Source organism: Schistocerca gregaria, chromosome 1 (assembly GCF_023897955.1).
Source record: "Schistocerca gregaria isolate iqSchGreg1 chromosome 1, iqSchGreg1.2, whole genome shotgun sequence".
NCBI lineage: Eukaryota > Metazoa > Arthropoda > Insecta > Orthoptera > Acrididae > Schistocerca > Schistocerca gregaria.
The window spans coordinates 1178953604-1178980466 of record NC_064920.1 but is presented as its reverse complement, the minus strand read 5'-3'; the positions used below and the strand labels follow the sequence as shown (position 1 = coordinate 1178980466).

Here is a 26863-nt window from a genome sequence, read left to right as displayed (position 1 = left end):
GCTGTAACAAAATGAGGGATTCCCGTTTTGTCTGCTTTCCAATACTCGTGTTTTCGTTTATTATTAGCTACTATACGAACATTCAGATTTTACTCATAATCCGAGCCCGAAACTATGGCAGAATGCTTTTTTTTTTTAAAAAAAAATTGTTTCAAGTCTGTATTAAAATTCAATGTGAATCTGTATGGTTTACATCTTCGTGATCGAAACGCCGCATTTTGTCTTGCATTTAAAAAAAAATATCTATGCCTAATTGCCGAAATAAGTACCTTTTGTTGCCACTTTGATTATTGTTTATTTTGTTATTGTAAAAAACAATGAGTGTCACCTGAAAAAGAGGTAACAGTGCAAGAGGGCCTTAATTATCGCTTGTGTTTATTTGGCTTCCTACCGGATCATACCTCCTTCAAAAGGAGGAGCTAAAACATGGTTTCACTGTTGTATTCGTGCAACAAAACACGAAGATGCAGTTTCCAAGGCTACTGGAAGCAAACTCTCTATGCTTCCAACGGCAACTGTAACAATGAGTCTAAAATCGCAGTTGGTATTCAACTTACTGAGTTTATTCATGTCGGAGTCCCTTTGTGGAAGCTACAGAATCTTACGTTAACACAGTTTTTAGTGAACTATACGGCGAATCTGTGCCCAATGAGTCAAGTCTGTGAAAATGTTACGTAAGTGAACGACAACATGAAGCAATGAAAATTATTAAAGATGAGCTGACACTACGTGTCGTCTTTTTGCCAATCCCATTATTCGGCAATTAGACCCTTCAAAAGATGAATCAATAAAAGCATTCGTGCTTACAACAGAGAGTCTGGATTGCAGTTACTGTCGCTTGAAGGTATTCAACACGGAAATTTATTGCTTTTCCTTCCAGATGCTGCACCATACATGAAAAAAGGTGGAGTAGCTTTAAAAATGTTATTTCGGAACATGCTTCACGTGATCTGCTTGGAATGGTACACAGTGGGATGCGAGTTCTCTATTGCAAACTTGAATAGGTTTCGCCTGTTGCTAAAAATCTTAACGATCTTTAGCAGAAATCTCAGTTTCTCAATGAGTATTTTCTTTGCAAATTTGAGAGGTTACTTCCACAAGGACAAACTGAAATGTCTGTTCGCCCATTCTCAGTTTTCGTAGTTCTTTTAAGTCCTCACACTGCAGCTCACGAAGCAAATTGTGGTGAAAACTCCAGTGTGCTCTTTTCGTTTCACAAACAATCTCTTCGCTTTTTCGTCCATTTCAAGCAATGCGCTTGCCGTCAACATTACATTAATTGCTGCTGTAGAGACGATTAGCTGTCCGGCAACTACGACGAAAAATCTGACCGTTCTGTAATAGCTCGAGTGAACTACTTTAGTCAAAGAAGTTTGACAAAATCTGTGACAAAGAACTTTGACAGTGTAATATGGGCCTTGGATACAGCATCAGCACCCAATGTATCGCACGAGTGTTTTATACGCGATATTCTTTACAGATCAGCTACACTTTCCTAAAAGTCTCCTAATAAATCGGGGACAGTAGCTGCCACCTGAATAAGTTGGGACTTCCTAATATTTTAATAACGGACGGTGATTGTGCAATCTTTTATTTTTTTAAATGTGCCAATTGTGGGTCGTTGCATGGTGGATTTCCATTTTACTCAACGTAGTGTGTAAATAGCTAGTAATTTTCTTGCACTTTTGCTATAAAAGAAAGTAAAAGACTGGTTCTTATTCACTCGAAGTTGGATCTTGTCACAATTATAAGTAGAATCCACTCTATTTTATAACAGTTCGTTCTTAACGTGGAAAGACTAGAGTTCTTTTTACAGAAGTACAGATTATTGTCAGATATATGAATAATTAAGTAATAAAAGTAATTCTTTCTGAAGGAAATGATAGATAAAGCCGTAAAAACATTAAAAGTAATTCTTGAGAAAAAAGTTAGGAAAAAGTTTACATATGTCTTATATGATATTCTCAATTGGTAGATGTTGGTGGTATGTTTAGGTTTAGTATCACTAAGTGAAGCGCTACTGGTTCTTTGTCCTATTACTGTGTGCAGGAACGAAACATGGAGTGTTATCCGAAATTCAAAAAGATATACTGCTTGAAATTAAATATTTTATTTCAAAGCAAAGTATTAATGGCGACTTACGAATCATATATCATCTGAAAAGGGTGAGAAAACATGTGATCATTTAAGTGTTTATAATATTGCACCAAAAGTCAGTGACTGCTTATGTACACTATTGGCCTTTAAAATTGCTACACCAAGAAGAAATGCAGATGATTAATTCTAAAAATATATTTTACTAGAACTGATATGTGATTAAATTTTCACGCAATTTGGGTGCATAGATCCTCAGAAATCAGTACCCAGAGCAACCATCTCTGGCCGTAATAACGGCCTTGATACGACTGGGCATTGAGTCAAACAGACCTTGAATGGCGTGTACAGGTACAGCTGCACATGCACCTTCATCACGATACCACAGTTCATCAAGAGTAGTGACTGGCGTATTGTGACGAGCCAGTTGCTCGGCCACCATTGACCAGAATCTTTCAGTTGGTGAGAGATCTGGAGAATGTGCTGGGCAGGGCTGCAGTCCAACATTTTCTGCATCCACTAAGGCCCGCACAGGACCTGCAACATCCGGTCGTGCATTATCCTGCTGAAATGTAGGGTTTCGCAGGGATCGAATGAAGGGTAGAGCCACGGGTCGTAACACAACTGAAATGTAACGTCCACTGTTCAAAGTTTCGTCAATGCGAACAAGAGATAACCGAGACATGTAACCAATGGCACCCCATACCATCACGTCGACTAATACGCCAGTATTACCCGACGAATATATGCTTCCAATGTGCGTTCACCGCTATGTCGCCAAACACGGATGCGACCATATGATGCTGTAAACAGAACCTGGATTCATCCGAAAAAATGACGTTTTGCCATTCGTGCACCCAGGTTCGTCGTTGAGTAAACCATCGCAGGTGCTCCTGTCTGTGATGCAGCGTCAAGGATAACCGTAGCAATGGTCTCCGAGCTGACAGTCCATGCTGCTGCAAACGTCTTCGAACTGTCGAACTGTTCCTGCAGATGGTTGATGTCTTGCAAACGTCCCCATCTGTTGACTCAGAGATCAAGACGTGGCTTCACGATCCGTTAGAGTCATGCGTATCAGATGCCTGTCATATCGACTGCTAGTGATACGAGGCCTTTGGGATCCAGCACGGTGTTCCGTATTTGCCTCCTAACCCCACCGATTCGATATTCTGCTAACAGTCATTGGATCTCGACCAATGCGAGCAGCAATGTCGCGATACGATAAACCGCAGTCGCGATAGGCTACAATCCGACCTTTATCAAAGTCGGCAACGTGATGGTACGCATTTCCCCTCCTTACCTGAGGCATCACAACAACGTTTCACCAGGCAACGCCGGTCAACTGCTGTTTGTGTATGAGAAATCGGTTGGCTACTTTCCTCATGTGAGCACGTTGTAGGTGTCGCCAATGGTGCCAAACTTGTGTGAGTGCTCTGAAAAGCTAATCATTTGCATATCACAGCATCTTGTTCCTGTCGGTTAAATTTCGCGTGTTTTGCACATCATCTTCATGGTGTAGCAATTTTAATGGCCAGTAGTGTAGAATGGTAGTAGGTAGGTAAAGAATTCACGTTAACCAAATGCTTACAGTTGTTAGTGTGTCAGGATTGTCGAGGAAGGGAAAGCAGTGGGCACCTGCGGAAGTGAAAAATCAAACATATTTTAAGTGCACGGTTGTTTACTGCCGTACAAAGGAAAGGCAGGCCTAGGGAAGCCGCCGAAACTGAATGGGCTGCTGCCCAAGAGAGCAGGAGGGGGGAGCGTCTGGTCGGTCAGAAGCTGCCAGCAGAAGAGGGCGGACGGCGTGTCTGCGGCTGGCCACGACTCCACCCCCACGTGACCGCGTCCAACCTTCCCTACTGGTCAGCCAAATTGTAGACGCGCAGTTCGGTAGCGTTACCTCGTCAGCAACACGTGAGTTTAGCTGCTGATGGTTCAACGCGTGAGTTTCATAGTCGTTCTGTCCGGTTTTGTGCAACGTGACTGATACGCTGCAGCTAGCCGCCAGGCAGAAGGCACTGACGAACATCGAGTAAGAAATAAAAATCAAATTTTTATACTGTCAAATCCGTAACGACTCCCACTGCACACAATAAAGCATGCAGATCTATATGTGAATCTGTGGTTTGGAATCCTGTCGTAGAGAAATTATGTATTGACGATAGAAGCTGTCCTTTCTGACAAGAGAAACAGCTTAATGGATTTTTAACGGACATCTCTAGTTAAGCAAAAGCTTGGCGTGTAGGGATGTAGAGAAGTTACCTCTCAAGACGACAACCCCACGCCTTGGCCGGGAATTATGTATTATACTTTATAACCACTTCAGTATGAGCTGTGGGAAGAGATACAACGTTCACTAACAATGCTCAAGCAGGTTACTAATGTGCAGGATAATAAAAGCTTGTTCCCAAGAAAAAAGTGGAATCTTAGCCACATATGTAATAACTCTCTGAAGCGGGGTAGTTTCACAGATAGACTGAAGTATGCCATTGTTAAACCACTGTATAAAAAAGGGGATACATTTGATGTCAACTACTACCGCCCAATCTCTCTTATGGCTGCCTTATCCAAAATTCTTGAAAAAGTAATTTATTGTAGAGTAGCTTCACACCTTTGTAAAAAAAATTAACAAAATGTCAGTTTGGTTTCCAGAAGGGGTTTTTAAACGGAAAATGCTATATATACTTTCACTAATGAAATATTAAATGCTCTGAGTAACCGAAAGTAACCCAATGGGACTTTTTGTGGTCTGTCACAGGCTTTTGATTGTATAAATCATGGAATACTTATAGATAAGGTCAAGTACTGTGGTATGAATGGCACAGCGCTCAAAAGTTTTAAATCATACCTAACTGGAAGAGTGCAGATAGTTGAAATAAGCAATCCACATATTATGCAAAAAATGGGTGATTTCTCAAACTGGGGAACAGTCAAGAATGGGGTGCCGCAAGGTTCGGTCTTGGGTCCTCTGCTGTTCTTAATATATATTAATGACTTGCCATTCTATATTCATGAAGTTGCGAAGCTGGTACTTTTTGCCAACGATACAAGTAAAGCTATCACACCCAACAGACAAGAATTAACGGGCTAAATTGTAAAAGATGTTTTTCAGAAAATAATTAAGTTGTTCTCTGCTAATGGGCTCTCATTAAACTTTGGCAAAACACAGTATATACAGTTCCACTCAGTAAATGGAACGACACCATTAATAAATATAGACTTCGATCAGAAATCGGTAGCTAAGGTAGAATATTCAAAATTTTTTGGTGTATGCATTGATGAGGGGTTGAACTGGAAAAAACACAATGAGGTTCTGCTGAAACGTTTGAGTTCAGCTACTGATGCTATTCTTGTCATTGCAAATTTTGGAGATATACATCTGAGTAAATTAGCTTACGACGTCTATTTTCATTCTCTGCTTTCGTATGACATCATATTCTGGAGTAACTCATCATTGAGTAAAAGAGTATTCATTGCACAAAAGCGTGTAATCAGAATAAATGCTGTAGCTCATCAAGATCATCCTGCAGACACTTATTAAAGAGCTAGCCTCACAATATATATATATACACACTTATGAAATTTGTTATTAACAATCCGAACGAATTAAAAAATAATAGCAGTGTAGATCGCTGCAACACTAGGTGAAAGGATGACCTTCACTACTCAAGGTTAAATCTAACTTTGGCTCAGAAGGGAGTAAATTAGGCTGCCACAAAAGTCTTTGGTCACTTACCTAATAGCATTAAAAGTCTGACAGATAGCCATATAGCCTTTAAAACGAAATTAAAAGAATTTCTTAATGGCAACTCCTACTACTCTTTAGATGAATTTTTGAATATAGTAGGTGGGTAATTTCCCCAACCCCTACAAAAAACAAAAATTAAAAATATTGAGTGTCATGTAATATTTTGTGTAATGCAATATCTTGTATAGACACCTTTTATTAACCTGACACGTTCCACATCATTACGAAGTGTCGTATTCATGATATATCGAACAAGTACTAATCTAATCTAATCTAATCTGCATACTCACGTGAATGTCGGGGCCGGGTTGGCCTGCGCTGCACAGCTGAGGGTGACGTCACGGCCCTCCGCCACCGCCAGCGACGTGGAGGACCGCTGCGTCAGCCGGGGCGGCATGCCTCCCGTGGCTTCTGCGGACACGGCACACCACACTCACAGCGTCTTACCAGGCAGCACCACTTGGTCATCCTTACTCAGCTGTTCGAGGACTATTCTTCACGTCATTACGAAGATTCCTATTTATCTGGTCACAGATCGAATAGATTCTATTTGTTGAACTTTTATTATTAACAGAAGATGGTGCTGGGAGTAAAGGAGACAAATCCTCCCCCGCTCTCCCCCATCAACACACATTTTTCCGCATGGAAGGGAGAGTCTATATATTGCGAACATACAGGGTGTTACAAAAAGGTACGGCCAAACTTTCAGGAAACATTCCTCACACACAAAGAAAGAAAATATGTTATGTGGAGATGTGTCCGGAAACGGTTACTTTCCATGTTAGAGCTAATTTTATTACTTCTCTTCAAATCGCATTAATCATGGAATGGAAACACACAGCAACAGAACGTACCAGCGTGACTTGAAACACTTTGTTACAGGAAATGTTCAAAATGTCCTCCGTTAGACAGGATTCATGCATCCACCCTCCGTCTCATGGAATCCCTGATGCGCTGATGCAGCCCTGGAGAATGACATATTGTATCACGGCCGTCCACAATACGAGCACGAAGAGTCTCTACATTTGGTACCGGGGTTGCATAGACAAGAGCTTTCAAATGCCCCCATAAATGAAAGTTCAAATGGTTCAAATGGCTCTGAGCACTATGGGACTCAACTGCTGTGGTCATCAGTCCCCTAGAACGTAGAACTACTTAAACCTAACTAACCTAAGGACATCACACACATCAATGCCCGAGGCAGGATTCGAACCTCCGACCGTAACAGTCGCACGGTTCCGGAGTGCGCGCCTAGAACCGCGAGACCACCGCGCCGGCTAAATGAAAGTCAAGAGGGTTGAGGTTAGGAGAGCGTGGTGGCCATGGAATTGGTCCGCCTCTACCAATCCATCGGTCACCGAATCTATTGCTGAGAAGCGTACGAACACTTCGACTGAAACGTGCAGGAGCACCATAGACCATGAACCACATGTTGTGCCGTACTTGTAAAGATACATGTCCTAGCAGCACAGGTAGAGTATCCCGTATGAAATCATGATAACGTGCTCCATTGAGCGTAGGTGGATGAAACTAAAATGAGCTCTAACATGGAAATTAAGCATTTCCGGACACATGATAATGCGCTAGGTGACGATCAGTTTGACTTTAGGAAAAGTAAAGGCACGAGAGAGGCAATTCTGACGTTACGGCTAATAATGGAAGCAAGGCTAAAGAAAAATCAAGACACGTTCATAGGATTTGTCGAGCTGGAAAAAGCGTTCGACAATATAAAGTGGTACAAGCTGTTCGAGATTCTGAAAAAAGTTGGGGTAAGCTATAGGGAGAGACGGGTCATATACAGTATGTACAACAACCAAGAGGGAATAATAAGAGTGGACGATCAAGAACGAAGTGCTCGTATTAAAAAGGGTGTAAGACAGGGCTGTAGCCTTTCGCCCCTACTCTTCAATCTGTACATCGAGGGAGCAATGATGGAAATAAAAGAAAGGTTCAGGAGTGGAACTAAAATACAAGGTGAAAGGATATCAATGATACGATTCGCTGATGACATTGCTATCCGGAGTGAAAGTGAAGAAGAATTAAATGATCTGCTGAACGGAATGAACAATCTAATGAGTACACAGTATGGTTTGAGAGTAAATCGGAGAAAGACGAAGGTAATGAGAAGTAGTAGAAATGAGAACAGCGAGAAACTTAACATCAGGATTGATGGTCACGAAGTCAATGACGTTAAGGAATTCTGCTACCTTGGCAGTAAAATAACCAATGACGGGCGGAGCAAAGAGGACATCAAAAGCAGACTCGCCACAAAGGTTACGCGCACGCTCGTACAAGTGAGAACTGAGAACTGAAAAATTAACTTTACGGACAGTGTCATATCACTACTAGTGTGAAGGAGGACTGGTACCAAAAGAAATCTGTGTTTGCCTGGCGAGTGTAAGAACTTTCGCGCTATCTTTCGGCTTCCGCATCATCAACAATCACCCGCGTCGTGTCGCTTACACGTACGCTCATTTGAGTGATATTGTGGACTGGTAATCATTCATTAATTGGGATAAACTCTTATGAATTAGAATGTAAACAGCGCAACCTGCGGTTCCCTTTAATCGTGTCAGAATGTAGTTGTTCATACCAGACGTAGAACAGTGTTGTGTTCTGACGATAAGTGGCTCCTCTGACTCGCTTGAATATTTCGATAGATGATTTCAGGGAAGTCACTAGCAGTGTGGAGCAGAACAGCACGACCGCCGCGGGATTATCAGGTACGTGGTGTGGACAAGGCGCATGGTCTAGAAAAGCAGAAGCGACAACCAGTTTAAGGGTCCCCACCCCCATTTGAACACCCGGGCGTGTTCCAAGTAGTGTTCTTGTGAAAAGCAACTTATTTGCCAAGATCACTGTGTTAACACAATTACTGCATAATATGTTTCGGCAATATGTATTGCTATCTTCAGATCCATAAAATCTGGCATTGCTTAAACACACAGTCGCATTAGGACTACACAGTATACTGTCCCACCCAACATGGCATTATACCACAGACAGGCAAGATGTGGTATGCCTTGTTCCTGCCATTCGTACTCCAAGTTGTACATGCAATATGATAGCACACCTGGCATGTCATTGTAGGGCCTCGACTTTCGTATGCATATTGTGTAGTCCTAATGTGCCAGCGTGGTTTCAGTTGTATGATGTAACTACACTCCCCGGTTTTATGTATCTGAAGGTGGCAATACATAGGGATCTTGGAAAATAAATTGCTTTTCACAAGAATAGTACAACACAAATTTATAGCTAGTTTTTTCCACTGAATGATAATTTCAGGTAACCATAAAATAATTTTCAACGAGGAATTTCCTTGGGGCATGTACATACGCTGATGAGCCGAGACGTTATGACTGCCCGCTTAATAGAGCGTTTGTCCTCCCTTGGAACACAGTATATAGGCGATTCTGAATGGCATGGGTCTGAAAAGCCCTTGATAGGTTTCCGGAACTATGTGGCACAAGATATCTGCGCACTTAACACGTGGTTTCTGTTAATTACGGCCAGTGGTTTGTAGGGACAGATCCCATTGGGATCTTCGTAGGGAGAGATCCCATCGGGTTCACATCACACGAATTTGGTGCACACGACAACAAAGTGAGTTCACTATCGTGGCACGATTCTGACCTTTTGACATCGACAGTTATTGTACTGGAAGATGCCATCGCTGCAGGGAAAGGCATCAAGCATGAAAGGATGGAAGCGTCTCCAACGCCCGCGTTGTCTACAACTGTCAGGGCGCCTTCGATTACTACCACAGGTCCCATGGTAGTCCAGCTGAATTTTCCTCACAGTATAAAACTGCCTCCAATGACCTGAGTCAGTGGCACGGTGAATGTTCGAGTAGTCCTTCGTCTGAATGATGACGGATCTGGGGACGATTATCTGATGTAACAAGAAACCGCTGTTATTCTGGAACAAGGGTACCAGTCAATCTCCGTAATTTAACTGAAAACGCCCCTCTTTCTTCCTCAATTTTATTTATAGTTCAGCTGGTTAATACCAACTACAAAAATATTACCTTGTTGGTTAAAACATTAAAAATACGTTTAATCAGTTTTATTTTAATAAGGTTGTCACCGGAATGAATCTTCCGCTCCGCAGCGGAGTGTGCGCTGATATAAAACTTCCTGGCAGATTAAAACTGTGTGCCAGATCAGGACTGGAACCAGGGACCTTTGTCTTCACGGGCAAGTGCTCTACGGACCCAGCTACCCGAGCACGACTCACGACCTCCCCCTCCCCCCCCCCCTCTCACCCAACAGCTTTACTTGTGGTAGCACCTCACCTCCTACTTCTCAATGTAAACGGTTTTCCTGCTTAACGTGCGTGCTTCTAGTCCCAGTCTGGCAATAGTTTTCATCTGCAGGAAGTTTCAGAAGTGTCACTGTTCTTGTAAGATACACTAATTACTGCACTCATATCATTTGCCTCAAAGAGGAGCATTGTTAACTTTTTGTGTTTATGATTCACTGTGCCATGTGCTACCCGAGCTGGTGAAGTCTACCCAAATTAAGTTTTTTTCAGACACTTGCGTTATTTTTGTTCCTGTTAACAAATTTTAATTTCATGTTCTCATTTCGTCCTACGCTTACAGACAGTACTGTTTAATGCACATATTTTGTGATATTTTAATGTTGTTTGAATAAGAATCTTCTCTTTAAAAGCCACCCTTTGTTCCATTTGAGCTTTTCTTTTCTTTTCTTGTCTTCGTACCTGAAACATCGTATGAGGTTTCCCGAAAAATCTTCCATAATTAAGTCAATCTGTTACTTATGTCTGTGTGATCTTAATTTCGAAGATTCTTAAATTTCTGTTTAAATATTTTAAGTTATTAAATATTGCAATTAGAAAATTGACAGCAGTGTAGGTGGGCGATAGGACCATCAACCTTCTACGAATCGACATCAAATGATCATCACTTGCCAGATCAGTCCACAGAAAACGCTGGCATGAACTGTTTATTGCTCTATTGCTATTCATTGAACTATTCATTGCTCTTGGAGCATAATATTGCTTCACGAGCAATGAAAACAATTTATACCTTCAGCGTATAAGTGCGTACTGAAAAGTACTGAAAAGCATTTGACGAGGCAGATGGAAAACCGCCAGATGCCAAGTTCGTTTTGTTTGCCGATGATACACACATTGCAATAAATAGCAAATCAAGTGTAGTCTTAGAAAGATCAGCTAACAAAATATTTATCGACATTAATCGTTGGTTCCTAGCCAATTCCTTGCCACTAAATTTTGAAAAAACACACTACATGCAGTTCAGAACTTGTAAGCGGTGTCCCACGACTATATGCCTAACATATGGTGACAAGCAGATAGAAGAAGTGGACAACGTTAAATTCTTGGGGTTACTGCTTGATAACTAATTCAAGTGGGAAAAGCACACCACAGAACTGCTGAAGCGTCTTAACAAATCTCTATTTGCAATGCGAATTGTGTCAGACATAGAGGATATAAAAATGAAAAAGCTGGCATACTATGCTTACTTTCATTCAATTACTTTTTAGTGTAATTCATCAAGCGAAGCTAAAGTTTTTCGGGCAGAAAAACGTGCAATAAGAGTTACATGTGGTGTGAACTCAAGAACATCCTCCAGAAGCCTGTTTACGGAACTAGGGATACTGACTACTGCTTCCCAATATATTTATTCTTTAATGAAATTTGTCATTGAAAATATATCACTTTTTCAAACCTACAACTCAATTCATGGAATCAATACTAGAAATAAGAATAATCGTCACGAGGATTTAAAGTCACTTAGTCTTGTTCAAAAAGGTGTGCATTATTCAGGAACACACGTTTTCAATAGCTTGCCAGCAGCCATTAAAACTTAACAACCAATGGAATTCAGTTTAAGAGAAGCCTAAAGGATTTATTGGTAGCCAACTCCTTCTACTCTATTGATGAATTTCTCAGTAGAACCAATTGATTTGTGTGTGTATATATATAAGTTAAATCTAACTTCTGCTCCGCTTCAGTACAGTAATGTGTTCATTGTAAATAAGTATTATAGTAGTTGTATTACACGTATATTACCTTATAAATAAATTTAAAAAAAATTATTTTAAATTCAGTGCATTAGTATTTGTAAAATGATTCTTTCATATAGTGTTCATTAAAAAATGATGATCACTCCACGTGGGACCTGTGGAATGGTACATTAGCTTATTTGTTTGAGTTGTAAATACACTCCTGGAAATGGAAAAAAAGAACACATTGACACCGGTGTGTCAGACCCACCATACTTGCTTCGGACACTGAGAGAGGGCTGTACAAGCAATGATCACACGCACGGCACAGCGGACACACCAGGAACCGCGGTGTTGGCCGTCGAATGGCGCTAGCTGCGCAGCATTTGTGCACCGCCGCCGTCAGTGTCAGCCAGTTTGCCGTGGCATACGGAGCTCCATCGCAGTCTTTAACACTGGTAGCATTCCGCGACAGCGTGGACGTGAACCGTATGTGCAGTTGACGGACTTTGAGCGAGGGTGTATAGTGGACATGCGGGAGGCCGGGTGGACGTACCGCCGAATTGCTCAACACGTGGGGCGTGAGGTCTCCACAGTACATCGATGTTGTCGCCAGTGGTCGGCGGAAGGTGCACGTGCCCGTCGACCTGGGACCGGACCGCAGCGACGCATGGATGCACGCCAAGACCGTAGGATCCTACGCAGTGCCGTAGGGGACCGCACCGCCACTTCCCAGCAAATTAGGGACACTGTTGCTCCTGGGGTATCGGCGAGGACCATTCGCAACCGTCTCCATGAAGCTGGGCTACGGCCCCGCACACCGTTAGGCCGTCTTCCGCTCACGCCCCAACATCGTGCAGCCCGCCTCCAGTGGTGTCGCGACAGGCGTCAATGGAGGGACGAATGGAGACGTGTCGTCTTCCGCGATGAGAGTCGCTTCTGCCTTGGTGCCAATGATGGTCGTATGCGTGTTTGGCGCCGTGCAGGTGAGCGCCACAATCAGGACTGCATACGACCGAGGCACACAGGGCCAACACCCGGCATCATGGTGTGGGGAGCGATCTCCTACACTGGCCGTACACCTCTGGTGATCGTCGAGGGGACACTGAATAGTGCACGGTACATCCAAACCGTCATCGAACCCATCGTTCTACCATTCCTAGACCGGCAAGGGAACTTGCTGTTCCAACAGGACAATGCACGTCCGCATGTATCCCGTGCCACCCAACGTGCTCTAGAAGGTGTAAGTCAACTACCCTGACCAGCAAGATCTCCGGATCCCCCATTGAGCATGTTTGGGACTGGATGAAGCGTCGTCTCACGCGGTCTGCACGTCCAGCACGAACGCTGGTCCAACTGAGGCGCCAGGTGGAAATGGCATGGCAAGCCGTTCCACAGGACTACATCCAGCATCTCTACGATCGTCTCCATGGGAGAATAGCAGCCTGCATTGCTGCGAAAGGTGGATATACACTGTACTAGTGGCGACATTGTGCATGCTCTGTTGCCTGTGTCTATGTGCCTGTGGTTGTGTCAGTGTGATCATGTTATGTATCTGACCCCAGGAATGTGTCAATAAAGTTTCCCCTTCCTGGGACAATGAATTCACGGTGTTCTTATTTCAATTTCCAGGAGTGTATTTGTCAGTTATTGTTGTTTTTCTGACATGTTCTAGATCCTGGAGGACCTCCTCACTATGGATTAATTGCAATGAAAGTAAATCTAATCTAATCTAAAAACCATCCACAGACTGGGTGGCTCACCTGACCTCGACACATTTCCGCCAGGCGGACTGGTGCCTGGGACCGGCGCTCCATCCTGCCCGGAAAGCAGTGCGTTAGAAAGCAAGGCCAACCGGGCGGGCTGTCCATCCTCGTAACGGATGCAGTAGACATTTCTAGACGCTATTGGTTACATGGCTTGCGTGCTGCGAATGAACTGCGATGGACGACAGGAGAATTTCTGCAGTGTTGTTTGTGACTCCACTTGCCGCAGCAACTCACTGTCATTGTTAGAAGGTTGCTGAGCGATGGATGCCTGAAAACGGCTGCTCGGATCGCCTGCCCTTACAGAGGATTAATAATGAATCAAAGCGGCACTTTGTGCCTGCGAACCTCGTAAAGCCGTCTCTCTGCCGGGAGGCCTAGCGCGGAGATCAAGACCGCCTCAGGTACTCGTCAGCAGCCGGTGGCTGCGTCATCTCTCGTGCTTCCCCACTAAACCCCACGTGACGCTTCTCAGCTGACAGGCGCTGCCTGAACGTGAGCGCTACGGCGGTCGCCACTCAGCGACACTTGAGTTCTGTAGGCAGGGCATCTCTTAAGGCTCAACGTGCCAAATTCATATCGATCGTGAGAACAAAATCGTCTCTTAATCGTCCTCACGTTCAAACCTCCTTTTAGAAAAACTCTAGACCTAATTCCACGGTTTATTGCTTTCAGATATGCAACATTTGATTCTCAGCAGCATTCAAATTATGTAAAGTACTAATTGTCCAGCCATCTTCTGCAGATGTGCGAAAGCATTCCTTGACTGTGTCAATCGTATTGGTATTTTATCACAAGAGGATTCCTTAGGATTCCATGGCTGTACGTTAAATACGTTTTATAAACGTAAGACCACGTAAAATTTGTTGGATAGTTCATTTCACAGGACGGAGGGCGGCAAGGGCTACCCACCGCCATTAAGGGCAGTAAGGGACGATTGTCTACACAACGATCTTTGGACTGTGTCCTCAGAGGATTGCGCAGAGGTGTCAGTGAATAATCTTCTCAGCACTCAACATGTATCATTTAGAACATGTATTAGTAATGCTGGGCAACGGCCTTGCCGCAGTGGATGCACCGGTTCCCGTGAGATCACAGAAGTTAAGCGCTACCGGGCATGGTCGGCACTTGGATGGGTGACCATCCATTCGCCATGTGCTGCTGCCCTTTTTCGGGGTGCACTCAGTCTCGTGATGCCAATTGAGGAGCTACTCGACCGAATAGTAGCTGCGTCGGTCAAGAATACCACCATAACGACCGGGAGAGCGGTGTGCTGACCCCACGCCCCTCCTATCCGCATCCTCAACTGAGGATGACACGGCGGTCGGATGGTCCCTATGGGCCACTCGTGGCCTGAAGACGGGTGCTTTTTTTAGTGTTAGTAATGCTGACATTACGACGTTAGAGATGGCGATATTTATGTTATTTATTAAAATTAAAAATAATTACAAAAAATGTATGCATGTCCGAAGAGACATTGCATCGAACTACACAGAAACTGTAAACTATAGACGCTGCTGTGCCGTATTTCATGCTTAATCTGACGGGGAAAAACAATGTCTCTCCTTGTGTGGGAATCATATGATTTATGCGAGCACTATGGAATGCAGACAGTAGCACCACTAAGGGTACTCCTCGTTACCGGTCTCTTCCCACGAAGTTTGGGTCCAGAAATCGTGTTCCACGTGCCCTACAGAGGTGAATTCGTCGAAAATCACTCTCCAGACGAAATCGGGACTCATCGACAGTCCAGGTGGCATGTTGACGGCTCCGCTCTAGTCGTTCCCTTCAGTGTAGACACACCAGAGGTAAACAGACAACAGGTCACCGACAATAAAGACCACTCTACAGAAGCCTTCTGTGCACCGTTTACCTCGATACAACACCTCCAGGAGGTGCTACGAGGTCAGATGCCAGTTGCAGTGCAGTACTAAGGCGGTACCGTCATGCCCTTACTGTCAAATAAAGTTCCACTCTTTCTGATGTCATACGTGGTCGACTCTGTCCTAGTCTCCGGGATACAGTTGCTGCCTCTATAAACTGTCGCCTCATCCAAGAAACAACACTATGATTCACATTAAGTCATCGGGCCATATTAGTTTGCGACTCTCCTGCTTCCATTCCTCGTATGGCCCTCCACGGCAGGGAACCTGTAGGCGCCTTCTCTGTGCTGTTCTGCACCGCCTGTGACTGTGTGCACAGCGATTGTGAATGCGGGACTACCCTATAAACACTACCCCCCTTCATACGTGCTCTGAAGTCATTGCTGGCGTGGTTGTCCGTTGGTCGGAAAGCCATCTTCCATGCAGAGCATGATCGTAACATCTCATGACAGTATATATAATTATATCGTCCATTAGTCACAAGACGGGGAAGTAGAAGTTTGTTACTTTAATTTTGGACACCAGTGTATTTTGTGATTGTTATTGTCTTGAATACTGAAAGTTGTTTTATATTGATCTAGTTACTGAGATATTTTAGAAGACACGTGGAACTCCTTAAAATAGTGTTCTGATGAAGTATACCTTAAATAATTTATTTATTCGGAGCCATAAAATTTTAACCCGCGTAGTGTGAGCCGGTACATATCCTACAGCACATAATTTTAAGGAACGTCTTACAAATTTCTTACTATAATATGGAGAGTACCGGGAATTTTGATTGTCACCGGGCTACTGTCGTGGCGTCTTTGAATGGAATACAATAGCCACATGTTCAACTTAGTACAACAAGAATTGTAATCGTGTTTTGAGGAATGCTAATATTTCTCATTTTCTAGATGACTAGAAGTATTGCCTTATGTAATCGCCGGCCATGGTGGCCTAGCGGTTCTAGGTACTTCAGTCTGGAACCGCGCGACCGCTACGGTAGCAGGTTCGAATCCTGCCTCGGGCATGGATGTGTGTGTTGTCCTTAGGTTAGTTAGGTTTAAGTAGTTCTAAGTTCTAGGGGACTGATGACCTCCGACGTTAAGTCCCATAGTTCTCAGAGCCACTTTTGAACCTTATGTAATCCATTATAATGGCTCGTACGGAAATTTAGCATTGAACCTTGTATCTTATGGACGCCCTCCGTCTAAGTAGCTACCAGTGCAGTTTTCTGTGGTATAATGTATATATGAATCCTATAGTGATTTATCTGGTGTCATGAACCTGGTTTCTTAAAATTCATTTTTTAACTAATTGTACGTTTTAATTGTAAAATTTAGAGTGATTCGTGGCCAGATAAACCTCATTTCATAAATTATTTTATTTACCAACTGTATGTTTTTAGTTAATAAATCTCGGAATTTGTCATTCTACACTTTATTCACCCAGACCTTGCTCCACATATTCCTGTGGTACAATATCGATAGTTACTTATCAGCTTTCATGATGCTATTTAATTCATGTTTATAGTTTTGTTTTGAACTAAAGTTTGTAGTGTTTCTGTGGCATTGAATGTACACAAATAAAGAACGTAATAAATGTTGCGGCCTATGGTCACAATGAAGCAACACTCGGCTCTAAATAAAACAACTTTCTGCAGACGGAACTACTGAACTTGTAAACTCGTCGTTGTATAGAAACGGGATCCTGACATCACCCGTGAGTATTTGTGATCTGTGAGTCAGCAATCAACTAAAATACTTTACTGTATTGATATGAAAATATCAAGAAGAGAAAATAATAACACAGCATTGATGGTTAAGAGGAAAAGAGACTAACGTTGTTTGTCAGTGCGTCGGATGGAAAAATATTAGCGTCACGAGAGGTCTAAAATTGTGTTGGGAGGTCTAACATAGTGTCGTTTCCAAAGGAATCACACAGGATTTGCCTTAAGCGGTATACTGGCACCACAGGAAACGCTAAATCTGCATACGTGGAAGGGAATTAAATTCCCAGTCTAAGATTCCATCTAGTCAAATGCCCTAATTACAGTGTTAATCAGCAATCTCGGTAAAAAGTCTAATAATCGATTTTGGAAACACTTCTAACAACAGATTACACTATTTTGCTTTGCCTGTATGACCATGTCATAGTGTAAATAAAACAGAAATTATGTAAATGCACTGAAATTAAATGAATGGATCTATATATCGACGATCCCGAAACTACACACATCAAAAAAAGATTTGCATCACCTCGGTTCCGAGAGTTCCGGAACTTGTACAGAAAATTGGGATAGAGATCAATATAAGCATCATTTCCACCCTTTCTACTGGTAGTGAAAACCACATATTGCATGTTGTACCACCATACAGCGTCGGCCGGGGTGGCCGAGCGGTTCTAGGCGCTACAGTCCGGAATAGCGCGACCGCTACGGTCGCAGGTTCGAATCCTGCCTCGGGTATGGATGTGTGTGGTGTCCTTAGGTTAGTTAGGTTTAATTAGTTCTAAGTTCTAGGGGACTGATGACCTTAGAAATTAAGTCCCATAGTGCTCAGAGCCATTTTGCACCATACAGCGAGCGCTCCAGAAGTGGTGGTCCAGACTGCTGTACTCACCGGTAACTCTAATAGCCAGTAGCACGTCGTCTTGCATTGATGCATGTCGGTATTCGTCTTGGCATACTATCCACAAGTTCATCAAGGCACTGTTGGTCCAGATTGTCCCACAGCTGAACGGTGATTCGACGTAGATCCCTCAGAGTGGTTGGTGGGTCAGGTCGTTCAAAGAAAGCCCTTTTCTGTCCATCCCAGGCATGTTCGATAGGGTTCATGTGTGGAAAACATGCTGGCCACTTTAGTCGAGCGATGTCGATATCCTGAAAGAAGTCATTCACAAGATGTGCACGATGGGGGTGCGAGTTGTCGTCCACGAAGACGAATGCCTCGCCGATATGCTGCCGATATGGTTGCACCATCGGTCGCAGGATGCCATTCACGTATCGTACAGCCCTTACAAGGCCTTCCACGACCATCAGCGACGTACGTCGGCCCCACATAATGCCATCCCAAAACAGCTGGGAACCTCCACCTTGCTGCACTCGCTGGACAGTGTGCCCAAAGCGTTTGGCTTGATTGGGTAGCCTCCAAACACGTCTCTGATGATTGTCTGGTTGAAGGCATATGCGACACTCAACGGTGAAGACAACGTGATGCCAATCCTGAGCGGTGGATTCGCATTCGGCATGTCGTTGGGCATATCTGTACCGCGCTACACGCTATCGTAGTTGCAAAGATGGATCTCGCCATGGACGTCAGGAGTGAAGCTGCGCATCATGCAGCCTATTGCGTACAGTTTGAGTCGTAACACGACGTCCTGTGGCTGCACGTTAAGCATTATTCAACATGGTGGTGCTGCTCTTAGGGTTTCTCCGAGCCATAATCCGTAGGTAGCGGTCATCCACTGCAGTAGTAGCCCTCGGGCGGCCTGAGCGAGGCATGTCATCGACAGTTTCTGCCTCTGTATCTCCTCCATGTCCGAACAACATCGCCTGGACACTTCCCTTGTTGAGAGCTGTTCCTGGCACAAAGTAACAATGCGGACTATTTACACCTTCTGAACAGTCAAAGGGACTGTGTTCGTGATACAATATCCACAGTAAATGTCTATCTTCAGGAGTTCTGGGAACCGGGGTGATGTGTGTAGAAATGTATCTCTTGCCGATTGTGTTATGAAAGACAGTGATATTTATAATAGTGTAAGACATACAGAGCGCGGCCAAAAATATGGAAACATGAAAAACACAAATATTAACATGCCTAAAACGGTGTAGGAAAGGCGTTTGGATTCAAAACAGTTTACAGACATCTCGGAATGGGTGAATAAAGAACCTTTACGGTTTTCAGGGGTATCTTATACCACTCCTCATGCAAGATAGTGCCAATTTCAGGTAACAATGATGGAGGTAGATACCGATCACGGACCCTCCTCTCGAAAGTAGGTCACAAAGATCCAGTAATATTGAGATCTGGTGGCTGTGAGGGAAAGGGGAGATGCGAGAATTTATCCTCGTGCTCTCTCAACCACTGCTGGACGATGGGAGCTGTGAGAACAGAAGCCCTGTCATCGTGGAACAAACCATCACCACTGGAGATCAAACATTCTGCCACAGGGTGGACCCAATCCATAGGGTCAAAATTATTGGCAGTAATGTGCCCCTGTACAGTTATCAGGGAGTCGTTGGAATACCACAGTATAACTGCCAAAATCATGACCGAACCCCCAGACATGTTTCATTCTTGGAACGTAAACTCTGCCAGAAGTTGGAAACAACGTGAAACAAGACTCATCTGACCGAATGAATTCCTTCTGTTGCTCCACAGCTCAGGTTTTATGGCTTCCGTACCAAGGTTGCCATCTTATAGAGATCCTTTCGTGTTGTTCTGTTGCTGACAGGATTCACTAGCGCGACATTCAGTTCTGCAGTGACTTTTGCAGCTGCCGCTCTCCTATTTGTAGTCGAAGTCCTCTTTAATGACCGTCAGTTGCGCTCACTCAACACACACTTTCGTCCGCGTTGTGACTTGACGGATGATGCTTTCTTGCTTTCCCTGGATGCTGTAAAATTATCGATAAAGCCTCTCGAAACAAAAGCAAAACAGAAAAAAAGACTTTGGCTGCCTTGGTTACTGGAGAACTCGCCATAAAGCACCAACACTTTGCCCGAGTTGGAATTTGCTTAGCTCTGACACAATGCATCACAACTATTCGGACCACTGTTCTGATCACGACTCATGCACAGGCGCCGCTCGGTGTCAAATAAAGCAGCGGAACGCACACTATGTGATCAAAAGTAAACCAGAGGCTCAGACGATTCTGCGGAGAGCTGGGGTGCAAATTTCTCGACCTCCGCTATCGAGTGGAGAAATGTAGGGCCCCCTGAATAGGTCAGGCGTGCACTACACGCCGGAAGCGGCTACGAGGGTAGCGGAGTACGTGTGGAGTGCACATGGTTTTTTTTAGGTTAGAGAATTCCCTCCCTAGGCCCGACAAGACGCCTCCTGAGACGCGGCAAGGCAGGAGTAGGCAAAATGCAACAAGGAATAACAACATTAATGTGCTAATAGTAAACTGCAGGAGCGTCTATAGAAAGGTCCCAGAACTGCTCTCATTAATAAACGGTCACAACGCCCATATAGTACTCGGAACAGAAAGTTGGCTGAAACCAGACGTAAACAGTAATGAAATCCTAAACTCTGATTGGAATGTATACCGCAGAGATAGGCTGGGCAGTGAAGGGGGAGGCGTGTTTATAGCGATAAGAAGTGCAATAGTATCGAAGGAAATTGACGGAGATTGGAATTGTGAAATGATTTGGGTGAAGGTCACGGTTAAAGCAGGCTCAGACATGGTAATTGGATGTCTCTATAGGCCCCCGAGCTCAGCAGCTGTTGTGGCTCAGCACCTGAAGAATAATTTGGAAAATATTTCGAGTAGATTTCCCCACCATATTATAGTTCTGGGTGGAGATTTTAATTTGCCGGATATAGACTGGGAGACTCAAACGTTCATAACGGGTGGCAGGGACAAAGAATCCAGTGAAATATTTTTAAGTGCTTTATCTGAAAACTACCTTGAGCAGTTAAACAGAAAACCGACTCGTGGCGATAACATATTAGATCTTCTGGTGACAAACAGACCCGAACTATTTGAATCAGTTAATGCAGAACACGGAATCAGCGATCATAAAGCGGTTACTGCATCGATGATTTCAGCCGTAAATAGAAATATTAAAAAAGGTAGGAAGATTTTTCTGTTTAGGAAAAGTGACAAAAAGCAGATTACAGAGTACCTGACGGCTCAACACAAAAGTTTTGTCTCAAGTGCAGATAGTGTTGAGGATCAGTGGACAAAGTTCAAAACCATGGTACAATATGCGTTAGATGAGTATGTGCCAAGCAAGATCGTAAGAGATGGGAAAGAGCCACAGTGGTACAACAACCGAGTTAGAAAACTGCTGCGGAAGCAAAGGGAACTTCACAGCAAACATAAACATAGCCAAAGCCTTGCAGACAAACAAAAATTACGCGAAGCGAAATGTAGTGTGAGGAGGGCTATACGAGAGGCTTTCAATGAATTCGAAAGTAAAGTTCTATGTACTGACTTGGCAGAAAATCCTAAGAAATTTTGGTCCTATGTCAAAGCGGTAGGTGGAGCAAAACAAAATGTCCAGACACTCTGTGACCAAAATGGTACTGAAACAGAGGATGACAGACTAAAGGCCGAAATACTAAATGTCTTCTTCCAAAACTGTTTCACAGAGGAAGACTGCACTGTGCTTCCTTCTCTAGATTGTCGCACAGTTGACAAAATGGTAGATATCGAAGTAGACGACAGAGGGATAGATAAACAATTAAAATCGCTCAAAAGAGGAAAGGCCGCTGGTCCTGATGGGATACCAGTTCGATTTTACACAGAGTACGCGAAGGAACTTGCCCCCCTTCTTGCAGCGGTGTACCGTAGGTCTCTAGAAGAGCGAAGCGTTCTAAAGGATTGGAAAAGGGCACAGGTCATCCCCGTTTTCAAGAAGAACTATAGACCTATATCTCTAACGTCGATCAGTTGTAGAATTTTGGAACACGTATTATGTTCGAGTATAATGTCTTTTCTGGAGACTAGAAATCTACTCTGTAGGAATCAGCATGGGTTTCGAAAAAGACGGTCGTGTGAAACCCAGCTCGCGCTATTCATCCACAACACTCAGAGGGCCTTAGACACGGGTTCACAGGTAGATGCCGTGTTTCTTGACTTCCGCAAGGCGTTTGACACAGTTCCCCACAGTCGTTTAATGAACAAAGTAAGAGCATACGGACTATCAGATCAATTGTGTGATTGGATTGAGGAGTTCCTAGATAACAGAACGCAGCATGTCATTCTCAATGGAGAAAAGTCTTCCGAAGTAAGAGTGATTTCAGGTGTGCCGCAGGGGAGTGTCATAGGACCGTTGCTATTCACAATATACATGAATGACCTGGTGGATGACATCCGAAGTTCACTGAGGCTTTTTGCAGATGATGCTGTGGTGTATCGAGAGGTTGCAACAATGGAAAATTGTACTGAAAAGCAGGAGGATCTGCAGCGAATTGACGCATCGTGCACGGAATAGCAATTGAATCTCAATGTAGACAAGTGTAATGTGATGCGAATACATAGAAAGATAGGTCCCCTATCATTTAGCTATAAAATAGCAGGTCAGCAACTGGGAGCAGTTAATTCCATAAATTAGCTTGGAGTACGCATTAGGAGTGATTTGAAATGGAATGATCATATAAAGTTGATCGTCGGTAAAGCAGATGCCAGACTGAGATTCATTGGAAGAATCCTAAGGAAATGCAATCCGACAACAAAGGAAGTAGGTTACAGTACGCTTGTTCGCCCAATGCTTGAATACTGCTCAGCAGTGTGGGATCCGCACCAGGTAGGGTTGATAGAAGAGATAGAGAAGATCCAACGGAGAGCAGCGCGCTTCGTTACAGGATCATTTAGTAATTGCGAAAGCGTTACGGAGATGATAGATAAACTCCAGTGGAAGACTCTGCAGGAGAGACGCTCAGTAGCTCGGTACGGGCTTTTGTTAAAGTTTCGAGAACATACCTTCACCGAAGAGTCAAGCAGTATATTGCTCCCTCCTACGTATATCTCGCGAAGAGACCATGAGGATAAAATCAGAGAGATTAGAGCCCACACAGAAGCATACCGACAATCCTTTTTTCCACGTACAATACGAGACTGGAATAGAAGGGAGAACCGATAGAGGTACTCAGGGTACCCTCCGCCACACACCGTCAGGTGGCTTGCGGAGTATGGATGTAGATGTAGATGTAGAAAGTATCCGGACACGTGGCTGAAAATGAATTACAAGTTCGTGGCAGCCTCCATCGGTAATCCTTGAATTCAGTATGGTGTTGACCCACCCTTGGCCTTGATGACAGCGTTCACTCTCTTAGGCAGAAGTTCAATCAGCTGCTGGAAGTTTTCTTCCGGAATGGCTGCCCATTCTTCACGGAGTGCTGCAGTGAGGAAAGGTATCGATGTCAGTCGGTAAGAGCCTCCCACGAAATCGGCATTCCCAAACATCCCAAAGGGGTTGTAGAGGATTCAGGTCAGGACTCTGTGCAGGCCAGTCCATTATAGGGATGTTATGATCGTGTAGTCACTACGCCACAGGCCGTGCTTTATGAACAGGTGATCGATCCTGTTGAAAGGTGCAGTCGTTGTACCCTAACTGCTCTTCAACAGTGGGTAGCAAGAAGGTGCTTAAAACATGAATGTAGGCCTGTGCTATGATAGTGCCACGCAAAACAACAAGGGGTGCAGGCCCCCCTCCATGAAAATCACGACGACACCATAACAACACCGCCTCCGAAGTTTACTGTTGACACTACACACGCTGGCAGATGACGCTTACCGGACATTCTTCATGCCCACACTCGCCATGGGATCGCCACATTGTGTACTGTGACTCGTCACTCCACACAACGTTTTTCACTGTTCAGTGGTTCAATATTTACGCTCCTTACACCAAGTGAGGCGTCGTTTGGCACTGTGGATAACATCGGAAATTCACTGAGGCGTTTTGTGGATGATGCTGTAGTATATCGATAGGTTCTAACGATGGAAAATTGTACTGAAATGCAGCTGGATGTGCTACGAATTGAGGCATGGTGCAGGGAATGGCAATTAAATCTCAATGTAGAGAAGCGCAATGCGCATAAATGATCTGGGAGTAGGCATTAGGAGAGATTTAAAATGGAATGAAGATATAAAATTAATCGTCGGTAAAGCAGATGCCAGACTGCGATTCATTGGAAGAATCCTAAGAAAATGCAGTCCGAAAACATAGGAAGTAGGTTAGAGTACATTTGTTCGCTCACTGCTTGAATACTGCTCACCGGTGTGGGATCCGTACCAGATAGGGTTGATAGAAGGGAGAGAGAAGATCCAATGGAGAGCAGCGCGCTTCGTTACACGATCATTTAGTAATCGCGAAATCGTTACGGAGATGGTAGATAAACTCCAGTGGAAGACTCTGAAAGAGAGACGCTCAGTAGCTCGGTACGGGCTTTTGGTGGAGTATCGAGAACATACCTTCACCGAGGAGTCAAGCAGTATATTATTCCCCCCTACGTATATCTCGCCAAGAGACCACGAGGATAAAATCAGAGATTAGAACCCACACAGAGGCATATCGACAATCCTTCTTTTCCACGAACAGTACTAGAGTGGAATGGAAGGGAGAACCGATAGAGGTACTCAAGGTACCATCCGCCACACACCGTCAGGTGGCTTGCGGAGTAGGGGTGTAGATGTAGAACCGGCATGCTGTGTGGATTATGAGCAGCCGCTCGACCATGAAATCCAAGTTTTCTCACCTCCCGCCTGACTATCGCAGTATTTGCAGTCCATCCTGATGCAGTTTGTAATTCCTGCGTGATGGTCTGGATAGATGTCTGCCTATTACGCATTACGACCCTCTTCAACTGTCGGCGGTCTCTGTCAGTCAACAGACGAGGTCGGCCTGTACTCATTTGTGCTGTACATGTTCCTTCACGTTTCCTTTTCACTATCACATCGCAAAGAGTGGACCTAGGTATGTTTACGAGCGTGGAAATCTCGCTTGCAGACGTGTGACATCCAATCGCCTGACCACGTTCGAAGTCCGCGAGTTGCGCTTAGCGCCCCATTCTGTTCTCTCACGATGTCTAATCAGTACTGAGGTCGCTGTTTTGGAGTACCTGGCAGTAGGTGGCAGCAAAATGCACGTAATATGAAAAACGTATGTTTTTGGGGGTGTCCGGATACTTTTGATCACATAGTGTACACATTTGCCTAACTTTTGCATTTATGTTCAAGTATGAACTTTTCGCGGTGTTTCCATAGATTTGTCCAGCCCGTGTAGTCAGTTGTTTTAACTTTTGACGAGGCTGAACTGGAGTAAGTCATTGGCTACAGCAGGTGTTGAGAAAGCGACTGTACCTGTGACGGTGAGCAGCTGCGCCGGGGCGCTCCTGCGCCGCTCCCCGGTGAGTGCGTGCAGCGTGAGGCAGCTGTAGCGGGAGGAGGCGTCCGACGCCGTGGCCCGCCTCACCAGCAGGTCGCCGGTGCTCGTCACCACGAAGCGGCCGCCACCTGCAATGGGACACTTCTTTTAGTGACTGTGCTATCTGAGGTTACTCATAACTCTGAACGGAGTCTCAATCAGTGTTGCACATGGAAATACGACACAGGCTGGAATCTAGCGTATCACAACGGGCCTAGGAAAACTATTTCACATTTGAGCGTCCTCCCACATGTACGTTACCTGAAACAAAGAAATCGCTGCTCTTTCTTAAAAAACTGACAAGTTCTTATACGAGGATGAGTCAAATGAAAACCTTAAATTTGTAAGAACAAATCGAAATTTCGCGCCGTTATCCTGTAAGTTGGTAAGCGTGCTACAAACAACGTGCACAATGGCCTGAAGGTGACAGCATAGCGCAGATGCATACATACCGTCGCAGTATAGAGGTAGCCACCCCACTTGCGACTTGCACCAGAGAAGAACAGCGCCGGCCGAAGTGGCCGAGCGGTTCTAGGCGCTACAGTCTGGAACCGCGCGACCGCTACGATCGCAGGTTCGAGTCCTGCCTCGGGCATGGATGTGTGTGATGTCCTTAGGTTAGTTAGGTTTAAGTAGTTCTACGTTCTAGGGGACTGATGACCTCCGATGTTAAGTCTCATAGTTCTCAGAGCCATTTGAACCATTTTTGAAGAACAGCGTTATGTTATTCGGTTTTTGCGGAGTGAAGGTGTGAAACGTATTGAAATTCATCGACGAATGAAGGTCCAGAACGATGATTCATGTTTATCACAGCAGCAACTCTACGAATGGAGAAGAAAGTTCGCAAATCGTATGACTTAAGTGGAAGATGCTCCTCGTCCAGGTCAGGCACAATGAGTTGTGACTCAACAGAACACTGAGGCAGTTGAAGCCATAGTGAAGGAAAACCGCCGAGTGACACTGAATGACATTGCAGCATGTTTACAGGTTAGTCGTGGGTGATGTGCTCCAGTTTCACAAAGTGCCTGCAAGATGGGTGCCACGGCAGATGACTCCTGAAATGAGAGAACGACGTGTTGATTCTTGTGAAGAACTACTTCGACGCTTTGAACGGAAAGTTGATGGCTTCCTTCCAAGAATCGTTACTGGGGACGAAACCTGGTCTCACTTCCACCAACCGGAAACGAAGAAAGCGAGCAAGGAATAGCGCCATCCCTCACCAAAACCAAAGAAGTTTCCAACAGAACCTTCAGCAAGGAAGGTTATACTGACTCTCTTTTGGGATGAAAATGGGCGTC

The 26863-nt window shown here is 44.4% G+C and overlaps 1 protein-coding gene across 1 annotated transcript in view; it reads right to left on the bottom strand.

Annotated features, from left to right (window-relative positions):
- Nucleotides 1-26863, bottom strand: part of LOC126297570 (Down syndrome cell adhesion molecule-like protein Dscam2) — a 647360-nt gene that overhangs the window by 390768 nt on the left and 229729 nt on the right. The window contains exons 6-7 of the mRNA XM_049988565.1: nucleotides 25502-25654; nucleotides 6133-6253 (exon numbers count right to left, since the gene is read on the bottom strand). Of these exons, the coding sequence (XP_049844522.1) occupies nucleotides 6133-6253; nucleotides 25502-25654 (274 nt within the window). The remainder of the gene's footprint in view (nucleotides 1-6132; nucleotides 6254-25501; nucleotides 25655-26863) is intronic.